This window comes from Sus scrofa, chromosome 4 (assembly GCF_000003025.6).
Source record: "Sus scrofa isolate TJ Tabasco breed Duroc chromosome 4, Sscrofa11.1, whole genome shotgun sequence".
Lineage (NCBI taxonomy): Eukaryota > Metazoa > Chordata > Mammalia > Artiodactyla > Suidae > Sus > Sus scrofa.
The window spans coordinates 95164828-95181300 of NC_010446.5; the positions used below are offsets into that span (position 1 = coordinate 95164828).

General features: G+C 48.5%; 1 protein-coding gene across 1 annotated transcript in view; it reads left to right on the forward strand.

Annotated features, from left to right (window-relative positions):
* Positions 1-16473, forward strand: part of ADAR (adenosine deaminase, RNA specific) — a 43079-nt gene that overhangs the window by 10598 nt on the left and 16008 nt on the right. The window contains 2 exon segments of the mRNA XM_021089756.1: positions 13932-14904; positions 14907-15351. Coding sequence (XP_020945415.1) covers positions 13932-14904; positions 14907-15351 — 1418 coding nt within the window.

Here is a 16473-nt window from a genome sequence, read left to right on the forward strand (position 1 = left end):
TTCCCTGTCTATTTTCCTCTTTTTACTAATATGTCTTTTTAAAGACTCCTTACTATGAACATTTTCCAACGTTATGTCACTGTTTTAAAGTTCAAAAATGTATCTACAAGGAACAGACATCAGTCTTCTTTGTGATGTCTTCCATTGCTATGGAACCAGTCAAGTCATACACACAGACTTTGCTTTTCAGTCTTTTTATTTAAAATACTTTACAAAGAATCCTTTAATCCACTTGTAGTTTATTTTGGTTTATTAATATAAGGCAAGACTCTGGATAGGTTTTTTTTTCAATTGGCCAGGCTCCATCTATAGACTAACCCTCCTCCGCCTCACTGCTGCTTTGGCTCTTACCGTGCATTGGATCTGTACACACACTAGGGTCTGTTGGGGAAACGTGCTTCTGCTCTATTAGTCTGCAGCTCCATTCTTGTATTATACCAATACTGCCTCAATTCAATCAGTGTGGCTTTCCTCTGATTAAAAAATATCTTGGCCATTCTTGCCTGTTCTTACACTTGAAATTTAAACATTTTTTTGGGTATTTACTCCTTACTGCCCTTAACCTCATTAGAATTTGCAATAAACTGTTATTTAATTGGCACTAATTGGCATTCATAAGTTTTTCAACCATCCCGTTTGGAGCTGGTGTATCCTTCAACTTAAGACAGATACTAAGACAGAGTTCTCCGGTGGCACAGCAAATATGGCATTGTCCCTGCAGCGGCTTGGGTCACTGCTGTGGCATGGGTTTGATCCCTGGCCTGGGAACTTGCACATGTTGCAGGCATAGCCAATAACAAACAAACAAACAAGACAGGTACTCCTCAATAGACTTTTGTGCTTTTCTACACGTAGGCTCTTCACATTTCTTGGGATTATTCCCAGATGTTTCCTTAATGTTTTATTTCTACTAGGAATATAGTATTTTTCATATAAGGAAGTATTTTGCTTTGTGTATTTCTCTTATATCCAGCCATATTCCTTAACTGATGGTGGTCCTAAGAGTTTTCAGTTAATCTTCTTGGATCAACTAGGGTTATATTATCATCTGCAAATAATCTTTCTTAGAGTTTATCTCTTATTTCTACTTTGCGTTATAGAATATGCTGGAAGTTTCCAACAATGTTAAATACCATATTTCTTTGATTCTAAGACCATTGAGCATATGAACATGCTATCATTTTAATAATAGCTTTTGAGGGCCATTAGTTGAAAAGTATCTGTATATAATGTACATGCATGTTATTCACATTCCAATATCAGAAATGTTGGGGTACATCTCAGAATTAAGGGAGTAAGGGAGTTCCCTTTGTGGCTCAGTGGGTTAAGTATCTGGCATTGTCACTGCTGTGGCTCAGGTTTGATCCCTAGCATGAGAGCTTCTGCATACCATGAGTGCAGCCAAAAAAAAAATTTTTTTTTTGAAGAAATAGGTTATAGCAGTAATGGTGGCCCTCCTTATTTAGTACTGTAGTTGGTATGCCTAACTATTCTGTTTTTTCCCTAATATTCGATTTTGAATATGCTATTGGCTGTTGGTTTATGATAGGTAGTCTTTGTTATGTTACACAAATATCCTTTTCTTCAAATAAAACTAAAAGCTCCAGAGTTCCCATTGTGGCTCAGTGGGTTAAGAACGTGACATAGTCTCCCGGAGGATGCAGCTTCGATCCCTGGCCTTGCTCCGGCGTCACTGCAAGCTGTGGGATGGGTCCCAGGTGTGGCTTGGATCCACTGTGGCTGTGGCATAGGCCTCAGCTGCAGCTCTGATTCCACCCCAGCCTGGGAATTTCCATATGCCACAGGTGCGACCGTTAAAAAAAAAAATTTGAAGCTCTAATTCTGCTGGGCAGTCATGAGACAGCTGTACTGTTTGGTTTAACTAGAAAGTGGAAATTGTGGCTGTGCACATGTCGGCCGTGCCAGCTGGTCTGTTTCAGCGTTTTTCCATGTTAGCCCCCAGTGTGGAAATCCCTGGCTGAGCAGCAAGGTCTGTGCTCGTCCTGCATCCGGAGCTCTTTGATTTACACTGCCTGTCGGGTATGGCGTGTTTCCAATAGCTGCAATACCAAGTTACCACAGCTTTGGTGGTTTAAAACTGTAGGAAATGGGAGTTCCCTTCATGGCTCAGCGGTTAACGAACCCAACTAAAATCCATGAGGATGCAGGTTTGATCCCTGGCCCTGCTCACTGGGTTAAGGATCTGGTGTTGCTGTGAACTGTGTTGTAGGTCGCAGATGCGGCTCGGATCCCACGTTTCTGTGGCTGTGGTGTAGGCTGGCGGCAGCAGCTCCGATTGGACCCCTAGCCTGGGAACCTCCATATGCTGCGGGTATGCCCCTAAAATAGGAAAAAAAAAAAAAAAAAAAAAAAAAAACAGAAAACCAAAAACATAGAAATGTATTCTCTTACAGTTTCTGGAGGCCAGAAATCTGGCCGGGCTGAAATCAAGGTATTGCAGGGCTGTGCTCCTTACAGAGGCTCTAGGGGAGAATCGGTCCTTACCTCTTCCAGCTTCTCATGGCTGCCTGCCCTGCTCGACTCTAGTCTTCAGGGCCAGGGCCTTCAAATCTCTCACTGCTGTGTCTTCACACACCTTCTCCTCCATGTGCTGGTAGAAATTGCTGTGAAATTGTCAGTGCTGAAGGAAATGCTTTTAAGGACGCGTTGGCATAGCTAAGCCGTATTCATTGCTTTGGGGAAGAAGACTGTGGTCACCTGAACATGGCCCTACGTCAATTCCCAGAAAATCAGTCCTCTGAAATGCAGTTCCACGAAGGCCCCTCCATCTCACCCCCTTCCTCTGTCCTCCAATCTCCTCCTCAGTCCCTTCAACTAACAAGGAGACAGGCAGAGTACATTTCCTCTAATACCATTGTGATGGCAGAATAAAAACCGTACATTCAGCATATTGGTGGTTTAATAAATTGGTTATCCAGGGAATTGGCCACTTGGCACATTGGCATTCTGCGATTGGCTGTTGCTGAAATCAGCCCACTTCTCCCAGGAACACGGCAGACAGACCTCCAGTGCAGAGGCTGCCCTCAAGCCAGCCTACAACAGGACCGCGCTTGTCCCCTCCGCTTCCTGCAATCCATGGAGATGGGGACATTGCCCTTTCAGGATGCTGGGACTGCCCAGCCACTCATAGGCCAGCCCTAGGGGAGAGAAGGAGGAGAAGGCAAGAGTGAGATAAAGGGCCCCACCTCTGGACTCCAGCTCAGCAGAACCCAAATGTGTGAACCTCTCTGTGCTGGCTGAACCAAACTAGAAGCCAGTCAGGTGCCATTTGGCAGCCCAGTCTAGCATAGAAGAGGTGGTTTCGGGGTGTCAGGACTCCGTGCATAAAACCGCAAGTTGTGTAGAGTCATCTGGTGGGGTGGTTATGAGACCGAATGAAGATTCACTGCTTAAACTTAGACGTAAAATATTCAGCACAGGCCTCTTAGCCATTATTATTAGTATCGTTTTGACATTATTTCTGCTATCTTCACTGATGATAATCCTTATCACAGTGCATAGAGATAGTTGATAAATACCTCTTTCCTCCTTTTCATCTGCTGGCTAACTTTGATTGGGTAGAGGCACTTACCCGCTTCTGGAGACCTCTGTTTCTTCCGAGGGTACTTGAGGCATCTCTTGCTTTCTTGTTTCTTCAAAAGCCAGTCTAGTCATTAACCTCAATGGACTATACATCAGCATAAAGACAGTCGTGGAGCACCCCTCAGCCCTTTGGGCAACTCCGCTATTCCGCCCACAGGAAGCCTTTCAGGTTCTCCGAGCAAGTCGGAGCAAGTCGGGTTATTATAGGAAGACCCAGGGAATTGTGAAAATTATGTTGATGTGGCAGTAGCTGTTAGTGGAATAAAAAAACCTAATGATAAAGCATTGAAAAGAAACAACAACAAAAGAAAGGAAGTCAGTTAATTTATGCCTAGCAACTCTATGAATTGCTTATTATGTATTTCCTAGGAGTTAAGATAGGAACATGAGTGTATTTATGTGCAAATCCTGTTCTAAAATAGTGCCCAAGTACTTAAAAATAACTCAGTAATTCATTGCTTTTTTGATAATATGTTGCAAGCTCAGTAGCAAGCCTGAGCAGGCAGTACAGTTCTGTTGCGGTATCTGCTGTATGAGCAAATACTGAAGGAGTTTGCAGACATCTGCTTTACAGTAAGGAGCTAGATGATCCAATTGGATGTAGCCCATATGTGCCGTAAAGTCTGGTTATCGGAAATTACGGACGAAAAAGACCGTTGTTGTAAATATGCATCCCTGCACGAAGTAAAATTAAACAGAAGATCCACCACAAGCCAAATTCATCATTACCAAGCCAGACTAGCAGTTGTATTTATAGCTACAAAGCAAGATTAGCAGGGACTGGTAACTAATACCAGTGCAGCAGCCCAGATGATAAAGGTCCTTCCCCATAATTGAGGAAGTCCAGGCCCCTGAAAGCACACAGGCAGCTTGGTGGTGTCATGTGAAAGCCAGACTTCTGAGAACTTTTTCTGTGGGGGGCTTTTTTGGTACTACCTCATTTTATTTATTTATTTATTTATTTTGGCACTACCTAATTTTAGATAACAACTCTTCACCGTTTAGGCCAGTTGTTAGCAAGTAGCCATAGGTGGGTTTTTCACAGCTACAGTGGGTACTTCGCAGACACAGGCTCCCAGGGAGGGTTTCTGGGGAGCCTGTACGCAGGGGAAACAGCCAGGGTGGGCACCAGTGAATTGACAGTGGAGGATTAGGGGTAACTGTGACCCTATTAGCTCACCTGCATTTTCTGAAATTTTCTGCAATCAACCTACTTTTGGTTATTTATTTATCTATATTTTAGGTCCACAGCATATGGAGGTTCCCAGGCCAAGAATCTAATCAGGCTGTAGCTGCAGGCCTACATCACACCCACAGCAACGCCAGATCCAAGCCACGTCTGTGTCCTACACCACAGCTCAAGGCAATGCCAGATCCTTAACCCACTGAGTAAGACCAGGGATCGAACCTGCATCCTCATGGATCCTAGTCAAATTTGTTTCTGCTGCACCACGACGGGAACTCCTTGGTTAATTTTTAAAATACCTTCATCCAACATGTCAAGTCCCTGCAATAGAACAGCTCAAGTCACCACCTCACAACCCCATGGGAGCTAGAACATTCTCTAAGAGGGAGGAGGTGAAATGTTTTATGAATAAGACTGTCTGCAATTACTTGAGCTGCTAAGATTAAATGACAAGAGCAGTTGTTCTTTCAAAGCAGAAACTGACCCTCTGTTTAGGAAACGCATTTCCCCTTTTGGCTTCATCACTGAATCCTAGGTGTGTTCAAAGTGATGGAGGCAGCAGCCGTGCAGCTTCCCCACACAGTAGCTGTGATTCATGCTTTTCTGGACCATTCTCATAGAAGGGTTAAAGACCTTGGGATTGTTTAGCCTGAAGGCAAGAAAGCAGAGGTTAGATATAACTCATTTTGCTTAAATTAGAAAGAAAAGGAGTCCCTGTCATGGTGCAGTGGAAACGAATCCTACTAGGAACCATGAGGACGCAGCTCCGATTCCTGGCCTCGTTCAGTGGGTTAAGGATCCGGCATTGCCATGAGCTGTGGTGTAGGTCGCACACACCTGGGACCTAGCCTGGGAAACTGCAGGCCCTAAAAAGCAAAAGAAAGGAAAGAAAGAAAAGAAAAGAAAAAAAAAAAAAAAAAAGCGGGAGATAAGCTGAAATTGCTACAGGGAGAGTTTGTTGTTGTTTTTAGCCTTTTAAAATTGTGTAGTCAAGCACATAGTTGCAGAAAGGTGCCTAAAGCGTCAGTGTATAACTTTAATGAATCATTAGAAAGCAACCGTATATATAAAACTAGAACATCACCAGCACCTAGAACATTTCTTCCCAGTCAAAACCCCTCCTTCTTCCCTAGAGATAACCATCATCCTGTCTTTTATACGGCATATACTATAGTTTTGCCTGATTTTGGCCCATATGTAGGTGGAACCATATAGTGTGTATACATGGCTTCTTTCACTCAGTGTCATGTTTAGAGAATTAGCCACCTCGTTGCATGTGGGTCATATAAGTCTTTCATCTTTCCCACAGTATAATCTGTCATGGGCCAATGCCATCATTTATCCATTTTCCTTTTGATGCACACTTGAGTTGTTTCAGGTTGAGAGCTATTGTGAATTAAGCAACCACAAACTTCTTGTATGTGTATCCAGGTCTAGGAGTGGAATTACTGAATTGCACAGGGTGCGTGTGTATTCACGCCTTTCCTAGGCTTCCTGTGATGACTAAGAGCTGCTCTGCATCTTTGCTTCCACGTGCTCTGATCAGATGTTTAGTTAATGTGCCTGTGGCATGGATGGGCAGTAACTCACTGTGGCTTTATTGTGCATCTCCCAGATGTGATGAGGTTGAGCACTTTCTCATGTGCACTGTTTTACCCATTATTTTTTCCACTGAGCCGTCTGTTATTCAGTCAACTAACTGACCCCCTGAAGGTCACTATGCCCGGGGGCGGGGGGAGGCGGTGAGGATATACAGCACACGTTCCCTGCCCTGAGAAGACTTTCCTGAAATAAAAGCAGATATATAAACGGTGCTCATAACACTGTTGTGACCGTTGAAGCATCTGGCTCCCTTCCCAGCCTGATGGGCAGCTGAAGGGATGGGGACAGGACTCTTCTTTGTGTCATGTCCTTGGTGCTTAACACAGTATCTGGCACATATTAGGTGCTTAGTAAAGTTCTGTTAAATGCATGAATAAGGCATTTTCAGAGGATGGTGAAAGTGCTCTCGTAGTTGCAAGTGTTGAGTAAGGGAGAAGCCAAAACAAGGCACCACGAATCGCACCCACTCCCCTACCAGAGTGGGGCAAAGCTTTCCTAAGAGGTCATATTTGAAGCAGACCTTGAATGGCTTTTGCCAGAAGCCACAGAGGAAGTACATTCAAGGCAAAGGCACAGAATGCACAAAGGCCCGGAGAGGGAAAAAACAGACAGACTCCACTAGAAATGGGAAGTTGGGGGGACTAACACTTAAGGCGAATAGAATGAGGGGGCAGTAAGAAAGGGCATCGGTTGGGGACAGTGATGTGACGGGACCGCCTTGTAAATCTCAGAAGCAGTGGGGATAAAAGTGAAATGAAATACAGAAAAAGAAATTGCTCAGGTGGAAGAGGGAGGGGGGCTGTTGAGCATTAGAATTGTTTCATAAAATATTTTTCTGACATCTTGTATAAAATAGAGCAGCCATATAAGCCTGCTCATGACATCAGTTGATACCATCAGTCATCTCTTGGAAAGCTGCGGTGTGGCTTGAACAAGTGTAGAGTGGGGATGAGGAATGACGTTTTGCAGTCAGACCTGGATTTAGCCGCAGCATGGCCCTTGTGGAGCCTCCATTTCCACATCTGTGGTTTGGAATAATGCCTGCCTGGCCAAGCTGTCAGGAAAATTAAGGAGACAAGGCATGTAAAAGGACTTAACCCTTGCCTGGACGGATGCCAGATGGTAGGATGGTTTTCTGTTGTAGATTCTTAAGTGTTCAGTTGCTATGATCATTATCTGGCTCCTATATGCTGGCTGTTACACGCTCACGTCGCTAAATGTGCTAGTGTAGGAGCAATTAGTCCACAGCAGGGACGTCAGTCATTTGAAGAGATCTGCCCCCCACTCTCTTCCACATTAGAGACAGGTGGTCACATTAGGGCAGACCTGGAAGGCAGTGCCGGGAGCCTTGGCTCTTTCTCCAGTGCTGAACTTGGCAGGGTGGCTTTGTTCTCCGTTTGCTTTCTCTCATGTATTCCTGAGAAGGCTGCGAAGGGAATTCTGGGCTCAGTATTTATAGCTCTTTACCTAAAGAAAGAGTATCTTGCCCAATACTCTTGCAAGAAAGGGTTTAAACTTGTAATCGGCAGGAACCCAGGCAGCTCAGCTTGCTTGGCCCAAGCCCCGCCCCTCGGCCAAACTTTCCAAAGTGGGCGGTCCTTCTGAAGAAACGAAAGTGAAATTGAACCGGAGCCATTTCCAAGCCCATCTCCAGGCCCGGGCCTGTCCTACTCGAGAGCCTGACGGCCCCGCCTCAAGGAGGGTCCCTCCCGGGAGGGTCGCGCTGCCGGCGGGCGGGTGGGAGTCAGGACATGCCTTGGAGGTGCCATGGACCCGAGGCAGGTAAGCCGCTGGGGTCAGAGCGCAGTCAGGCCAGCAGCAACTGGCTCATCCTACACCTCCTGTATGTTTCTGTTTTTGTGTGACATACGCGCATTGTGAGAGTGTGTGTATATTTTCTTGCCAAGAAAAATTGCTGTTCTAGGAATTTAGGAATTTGTATCATGCTAATTAATTCTGCCTTGTGGAACAAGGCCTGGAAGAGGGTTTGTGAGGAAAATGGGAAAATGCATCCTGAAGAGGAAACCCTGAGCCCAGGTCAGGACAGATCCCCCTCTGCTTTTCTGCCAGGACCCATGGCTGCCCACCCTACCTTTAGCTCCACTTGGACAACATGCTTTACTTTTAGCTGTCTCCTTTCCTTCTTAACCTGTAGGGGGAAGTTTATAGGGCCTTTATTCATTACCTCTAAAAACTGGAAGACTCTAGTGTTTTCAACAAGTGGTTAGATAAACTAGGATACATCCATGTAATGGAAAACTGCTCAACAAAAAAAGGCAGGAACTGCTGCTCTGTGTAACTAAGTGGACAAATCTCAGATTCATGATGCTAAGCGAAAGAAGCTGGACTCAAAAGACTACATACTGGAGTTTCTTTGTGGCTCAGCGGAAACAAACCTGACTAGTGTCCATGAGGACACGAGTTCGATCGCTGGCCCTGCTCAGTAGGTTAAGGATCTGGCATTGCCATGAGCTGTGGTGTAGGTCGCAGACATGTCTCGGATCCGGCATTGCTGTGGCCGTGGTGTAGGCTGGCAGCTGCAGCTCTGATTCAACCCCTAGCTTGGGAACTCCCATATACCATGGGTGTGGCCCTAAAAAAAAGGAAAAAGAAGAAAAAATGTATGAGGGAGAAAACAAAGCTAGAGGAAGACAGATCAGTGGTTGCTAGGGGCTGGGTGTAGGGAAAGGAATTGGTTGCAAAGCACATGAGAAAATGTTTTCGGGAAATGAAAATGCTCTGTATCTTGATCGCAGTGGTAGTTATAAGGCTTTATGTGCTTTGACTCTATATAGTCAAAACTCATAGAATTATACACTAAAAAGGGTAAATTTGACTGTAAATTTATACCTCAGTTTAAAAAAAATATATAAAATATCATGTGGTAAAATAAAGGTGGGGGCTGGTCTCTTGATCCTAAATATACGAGACTAGTTTAAAGGGAAGCTTTGCTGGGCAATGAATGCTAAGTGGCTTGCTACCTAATTTGCGTGGTACATATGCATGAAGTGGATGAGTGGAGATGTTGAGGGATTTAGGAACGTTCACAGTGGGTTAGTTTCTCTCGTCCTTGCTCTCCCTCTCATTCTGTGACTCTCTTCTACAAATGGCTGTTCCGAAGTGGTGGTTTGGCTTTTAGGGGATATAAGGGGATATAAAGAAAAAATTAGGAGGGGCTGAACGTTGAACCACCAGCCAGCAGACAGTGATTTAATCAACCCTGCGATGATGAAGCCTCCATGAAAACCCAAAAGGGTAGGTTCAGAGAACAGCCAGATTGGTGACCATGCGGAGATGTCAGGAGTGGGGCCCTGGGGACAGCACAGAAGCTCCTCGCCCCTCCCCCACACCTTGCCCTCTGCATCTCTTCCATCTGGCTCTTCCTGAGTTACAGTCTTTTATAATAAACCAGTAATCTAGTAAGTAAAAAAAAAAGAAAGAAAAAGAAAATATTAATACTCTCCCTCTCATTTTTCCCTCAAATAACTATTGTTAACAAATCCGTATATCCTTTCCTTCTTTCCTTTTTTTTTTTGGTCATGCCCTTGGCTTGCGGAAGTTCCTGGGCCAGGGATCAGGCTGGCACTACAGCAGAGATAACACTGGATCCTTAACCTCTAGGCACCAGGAAGCTCCCCTTTCCTTCTTTCTTCTCTCCGTGTTCTTTCTAGCTTGCGCACACATTCATGGGTTTTTAACTATTTTTTCCCCCTTTTGCGGCCATACCTGTAGCATGTGGAAGTTCCCAGGCCAGGGATCACTCTGCAGCCTATGCCACAGCTGCTGCAGTGCTGGATCCTTAACCCACTGCGCCGGGCTGGTGCCTCCACAATGACAGGCCAGATCATTAGCCCACTGCACCACAGTGGGAGCTCCCACAGGTTTTTAACTTTAGTACACCAAAAAGGGGGGGGGGATTGTAGCATACACATTCCTCTGCAACTTGCTTGTTTTTGCTGTTGTGAATTTAACATATCACTCCTAAATAGATAACACATTTGAGAAAAAAAAAATTGAGTATGGTTCCATGGCCTGAACGTGTCATGATTTGTTCAACCTTCTTCTGTGGATAGACCTTCGAATATTTTGCAGGTTTTGGTCAAGTAGCACCAGTTTAAATCTAGAAAGCCTTGAGCTAGAAACTGACTTTAGCCACTTTTAAACAAAGTTCTTTTACCAGAGTCACCCAAAGAGCTGATCAGAAATCCCCTCAAGTCCCCATACTCTGTGAGCCGGCACTCACTGTGTGTACTTACACAGACCTCAGCCCGGGGGTGGCGGGAGGGGGAGTGCATCACGAGGAGCAAGAAAAGGGATGGGATTGTGTGTCTAGCGCGGTCTTATTCGTACGGGGATTGATTCAGGAAACATTGGTCCAGGATCAGCTTATGCCAGGTGCTGCCTTAGGTGCTAGGGATGCAGAGATTAGTGAAGCATAGTCCTTGTCCTCCAGGAGCTGACCGCGGAGTTGACTGAAGCCCCCATCCGTACAACATGAGGAAGTATCGAGAGTGGACAGCCGAGTATAATTTCTAGGGCACCTAATGTTGTTAATCATCTTTCAGACACATTTCAATCTGTGTGCCATTTTTTAAAAAAAATCAGTAGCTATGATTAAAAGATAAGTGGTGTAACGGGTGCTGAGTGGGAGGAGTTCAAGGAGAGGAAGCTGTCGTGGGCTGGGGGATGTGGGATTCAGGCGTCTCCTAAAGAAGGTGGCATGTAAAGAGATCTGTAGGGAATGGGCCCTGGTTGTGAGAGGTGACAGTAGAGAGCGGGGCAGGCACATTGCCCTGGAAGGTGGAAGGAAGGAAGAATGAGAGACGTTTGTAGCCTGTGCGAGCGGTAATGAGGGGCTCCAACTGGGAGAAGGCACACTGCAAAGATTAGAAGAGGTGGACAAGATAGGACTTGGCAGCTACCTGATGTGATGTGGGAGAGGAGGGAGGAAGGCAGGCAGGCAGCAAAGATGACTCAGGGTTCCAGCCTTAATAACTAAGCAGGGTGCGCTGCCATTAACCATAAGAAGAGCAGCAGGAAGAGGGGCTGGATTGAGGCAGGATATTTGAGTGGACAGATTGTTTAGGCATTTGAAAATTCAAGGCTTAAGCTTCAGCACAAAGTGGTGGCTGGAGAGAGTTCTCGTTGTGGCTCAGTGGTAATGAACCCAACTGGGATCCATGAGGATGTGGGTTCAATCCCTGGCCTTGCTCAGTGGGTTAAGGACCTGGAGTTGCCAGGAGCTGTGGTGTAGGTCGCAGACTCGGCTAGGATCCCAAGTTGCTGTGGCTGTGGCATAGGCGGGCAGTTGCAGCTCCGATTTGACCCCTAGCCTGGGAACTTCCATAGGCCGTGGGTGTGGCCTTAAAAAAAACAAAACAAAACAAAAAAAAAACAACAAAGTGATGGTTGGAGGCAGTAGGCTCCAATGCCCTTTCTCAAGAGGCTGGTTAAGATTGGGGAAATGAATGACATCCACCTGGGGAAGGAAGAAGCAGCCCTTAGACAAAACCTTGGGGACTGATTATATGCAAAGGGGGAGAAGAAAGGACAGGGACAGAGGGAAAAAGAGAGGTAAGAGGAGATATCTGGGCCTCTGTCACCACATCACGGGGGGAGAATTTTTAAAAGAGAACCCCGTCCACAGTGAGCCAGCACGTGTCGTTGTGCCGAGTTGACCACCAAACAGCCGTGAAAACCAAACAGAAGTTCAAGAGCAGGACTTCATATGGCCCCATGAGCATGAGACAGTGTCCTCCTCCAGCACCATTTGGAAGCTTCAGGACAGAAACAAAGGGACAGTGGGCCTTGGGTGGAGAAGGGAACTGACCTCGAGGTCTAGGCTACACAAGGTGTGTGATGCTAGAATGAAGACAGGTCGAGAGGAACTGACCCGCAGCTACAGATGGTGGCGGGGGAGGGGGGGGGAATGTCACGTGAGTAGCAGGTCCCATGGGGCAAGGAGCGGACCTGGTAGAACCCAGGCAAGTTGCTGTTGAAGAGTAGGAGGCAGCATACCACCGCCCACAGGGCAAGGTAAGGTCCCCCAGGTTTGGTAAAGGACCTTTTACATTTTGTGGGTGGCTTTTTATGTGGTATAATTGAATGCCCGTCTGGCCCTTTACAGAAAACGTTTATTGACCCTAGAAAAGAATTTCAGGGTTTGAGGTTCGGTAATGGCCCCAGCTCGAGTGACAGTGGGATCAAGTGAGGAGCTGGACAAGCCACTCATGTGGCCGCAGGTGCAGGTGGCGGTCGTTGGAAAGAACTCTACAGCCAGCGTACCATGAGCATGACCAGCAAGAGTGCTAAAGTGCCCTAATTGTGACAAGGGGTCAGGAGTGGGCTATTGAAGGCTGAGGTCATTGAAGGAAGGGACCCAGCTGCCTGTAGGTCCTTGTAGCCTTCGGGAGAATCAGACGAGGGGCACGTGAGCCTGAGGAAACGTTGCTCCTAGGTGTGCAGCCCTGGGGACAGGTAGCAAGGTGTTCCTGACACCCCCCCTGGGTCCCCTAAGTCCCTCCTGCCTCTGCCCCTCCTGTGAGTAGCATCAGGGAGAGGGCAGCACTGTCTGGGGGAGGGGGACGGGTCAGAGTGTGCTGTCGTGGTAAATGTGTGACCGTCTGAGAGAAGATGGGGTCGCCTACAGAACGGGGTTCTAAAGACACGCATGGATGCAGCTGTTGGGAGGTAGCTAAGGGAGTGTGGGAGGCAGGGGCCAAGGTGTCCAGGAATAAATGCTGCCAGCTCCACACATCCGGGCGAGCCTGCTGGTTTGGGTAGAAGTGCCCAGTGTCCTTTCTAAGCCTGGACACCACCCCGAAGGATGAGAACGATGTGCCTTTTTTTTTCCAAAGAAACCATCCAGCTCCCCTAAAACCAAATTCTGGTCCTCCCAGGAGGGCAGCGTGAGCAGACAAGCCTGTGAGGTCCTACTGCCCTTCCCAGGTGGCGAGGCTTCCTCTGCCACAGCCTCAGAGGACGAGGTCCAGTTCATCCAGTCCACTCACTTGTTTCTTTATAGTCACCCAAATGAGAGATTTTAGAGGTGAGGGGCTAGACAGTGGGCCATTTCCTGGTCTCCTGACTCCTGTGGCATTTTTAGGTTATTCGATCTTTGCTTTGCTTTTAAAACAAAACATTCACATGTTTGTTTCTCTGCCTTTAGAAGGATTTTTTTTTTTTTTTTTTTTTTTTTTTTTGGTGAGTGGAGTGGAAAATGTATCTTCCCTAAAATTCTGTCAAGGGGAAAAGAATGAGCTAGGTTCCTGGAGAGTCTGTACTGAGGTGTCAACCTCCACCTGCTTCTGGGAGCTCTGTGCGCCTGACCTCCTGCTCCTCCATCTCTTCCTTCTATTAGATCCACAGGTAGTAGTCGCAAGGTGGGCAGGCCACCCCGGCTGCGTCACAAGCCCATGTCTCACCTTCTCAGCTCCTTAGGAATCAGGTGCAGCCCCTACCCCCACCCTAGGCAGGGGGTAGGGTCAGGCTCACCACGGCAGTCCTCATTCACTTTCTTTTTCATCTTCTTGCTCTGCAGGGGTGTTCCCGGAGCAGGAGCCAACCCCATCCACTTCAAGGCTATGAGCCCAGCAAGCTCAGACACCAGCAGCCAGGGCTGGGACTGTATCCTGATAGTTTCCAGCTCCAGCAAATAGAGTTTCTCAAGGGGCGGCTCCAAGAAGTACCCCTAATTGGAAAGCAGACACCATCACTGCCACCATTCCTCCCTGGACTTGGGCCAAGGTTTCCAGGACCACCTGCCAGAGGCAGGCAGCTAGAGCCCTGGGGTGTCCCCTGGGGCGTGCATCTCAGCAGTCAGGTGCTCCCGAGAGAGTTCCAGCACCCTTCCCCACCTGGCCGGAATCTGCCATGGAGAGGTGTTGATCGGCTCTCCTCACGTTTCCAGCAACTGACTATCAGCCAGGATCAGGAACAAAGGGTCTTAGAGGAGCTTGGGGAAGGGAAGGCCGCCACAGCGCATGATCTAGCCTGGAAGCTCCAAACCCCCAAGAGGGAAATCAATCGCATTTTATACTCTCTGGCAAAGAAGGGCAAGCTGCATCGGGAGGCAGGAACTCCCCCTTGGTGGAGAATTGCCGTCCCAGGTCAGACGTGCAATCCACCCAGCCAAGTAGTGAGAGCAGACCCTTGTAGCCAGGGAGCTCCAGGCTCAGACCCCGGTTTGGAAACTGAAGACAGAAGCCCCACCCCTGACTTGGAAGCCCCGCCTGAGCCTTTCGACATGGCTGAGATCAAGGAGAAGATCTGTGACTACCTGTTTAACGTGTCCAACTCCTCTGCCCTGAACTTGGCTAAAAACATTGGCCTCACCAAGGCCCGAGATGTGAACGCTGTGCTGATTGACTTGGAGAGGCAAGGGGACGTCTGCAGGCAGGGGACCACCCCTCCCATGTGGTATCTGACCGACAAGAAGCGGGAGAGGCTACAAATCAAGAGAAGCACGGACAGCGTTCCCGAAACCCCTCAAGCTGCGAGCCCGGAGACCCCCCAGTCGCAGAGCCCTCCCCCTGCACCTTCCCCGAGCCGGATGCCTCAGACAGCACGGTCCCCACAGAAGAAGTGGAGAATGGGCAGGAACCCGTCGCAAAGCTAGAAACCAAGCAAGAGGTCACACCAGACCTGATAAAGCTGAAACCACCTGTCCACGACAACGGCCCCTCCAAAACAGGGTATGTTGACTTTGAAAATGGCCAGTGGGCCACAGATGACATCCCCGATGACTTGAATAGTATCCGCGCAGCACCAGGTGAGTTTCGAGCCATCATGGAGATGCCCTCCTTCTACAGTCATGGCTTGCCACGGTGTTCACCCTACAAGAAACTGACAGAATGCCAGCTGAAGAACCCCATCAGTGGCCTGTTAGAATATGCTCAGTTCGCTAGTCAGACCTGTGAGTTCAACATGATAGAGCAGAGTGGACCACCCCATGAACCTCGGTAAGAGACCACTCAGGAATTGTGCCTAAGGTTGGGGTCAGGCGCTCTGGCTCCTGCCGCGGTCTTGGCCGACTCGTGAGCAGCGGCCGGTTGCGACCCCGTCTCTTCCCTCTTCCTTTCTGCCTGTGGGCTCCGGTCACCCTGGTTCCTCCGCCTCTCGAGCAGGGAATGGTAGACCTCGGCCCAGCCAGACTCTTGGCTGAGCGGGGAGCAGGTTGACGCCCTGGGCTCAGATGGAGCTTCTTTGGAGGTGATTAGCTTCCCTGCGTCAGTGGCAGGCCTGCCTCCTAAGGCCAGAGGTGATGAAGACGTGACGGCTCCCCGCCTCCTTCCGTGTGTGCCATCCTCCCCTCCCCGGAGCTGAGTTCCCCAAGGGGGACGGGACAGGGGGGGCGGGCCGGCTGCACGCGGAGAGTAAGGGTGAGTCGTGCAGCTAAGTAGCAACAGACCCCCCCCCCCCCCCAGGCCCACCCCACTCGGCTCCTGTAGGGAAAGGCTGCCATGGCGTGTGCGCTGCGCCAGCCAGGGGAAGGCGGCGGTTCTAATTTAACAGCCGCCTCTGCACAGCCGGGTGGGCTAGCACTTGCTGCTGCTCCTAAGCTGTGAAATCAGAAAGTACCTCACTCAGACAGCTGGCCCAGCCGAGCACCATAGGCTCTAACAAGCCAGCGGACAGATTGAGGAAGACAGGTGGGCCCACGAGGAGCTGCTGCAGGGCCCAGCGGAGCCGAAACTGCCGAAGCTGTGGCCGCACGCCACGGCCAGAGAACGCACCGTGCGGGGCCTCGAGAGAACCCCCGCTAACCTGGGCATTACCCCTGGGTGGTGTCTGAGGGCGAGGATTCCCAGCTCCCACCCTTCCTCCTCTAGCCTGACTGTCTTCATGACACCAGGATGGCATTGCGGGAGAGCCCTTAAGGAAAGGGGCTACATCTGTCCAAAAGCTGGCAGGGCCAGGACTGCTCTGCTTCTGTCCAGGGTAGAGACTGGACCGCCGTCATTCTCTTTCTCCTCCCTCCATCCCCCTCCCCAGAGTTGGGGAACAGCTGTGGGTTTTGTGGTTCACCTTTCTTTGGACTCCAGCTATGAGAAACGTTGATGCCATGTTCAGATATTTCAGAA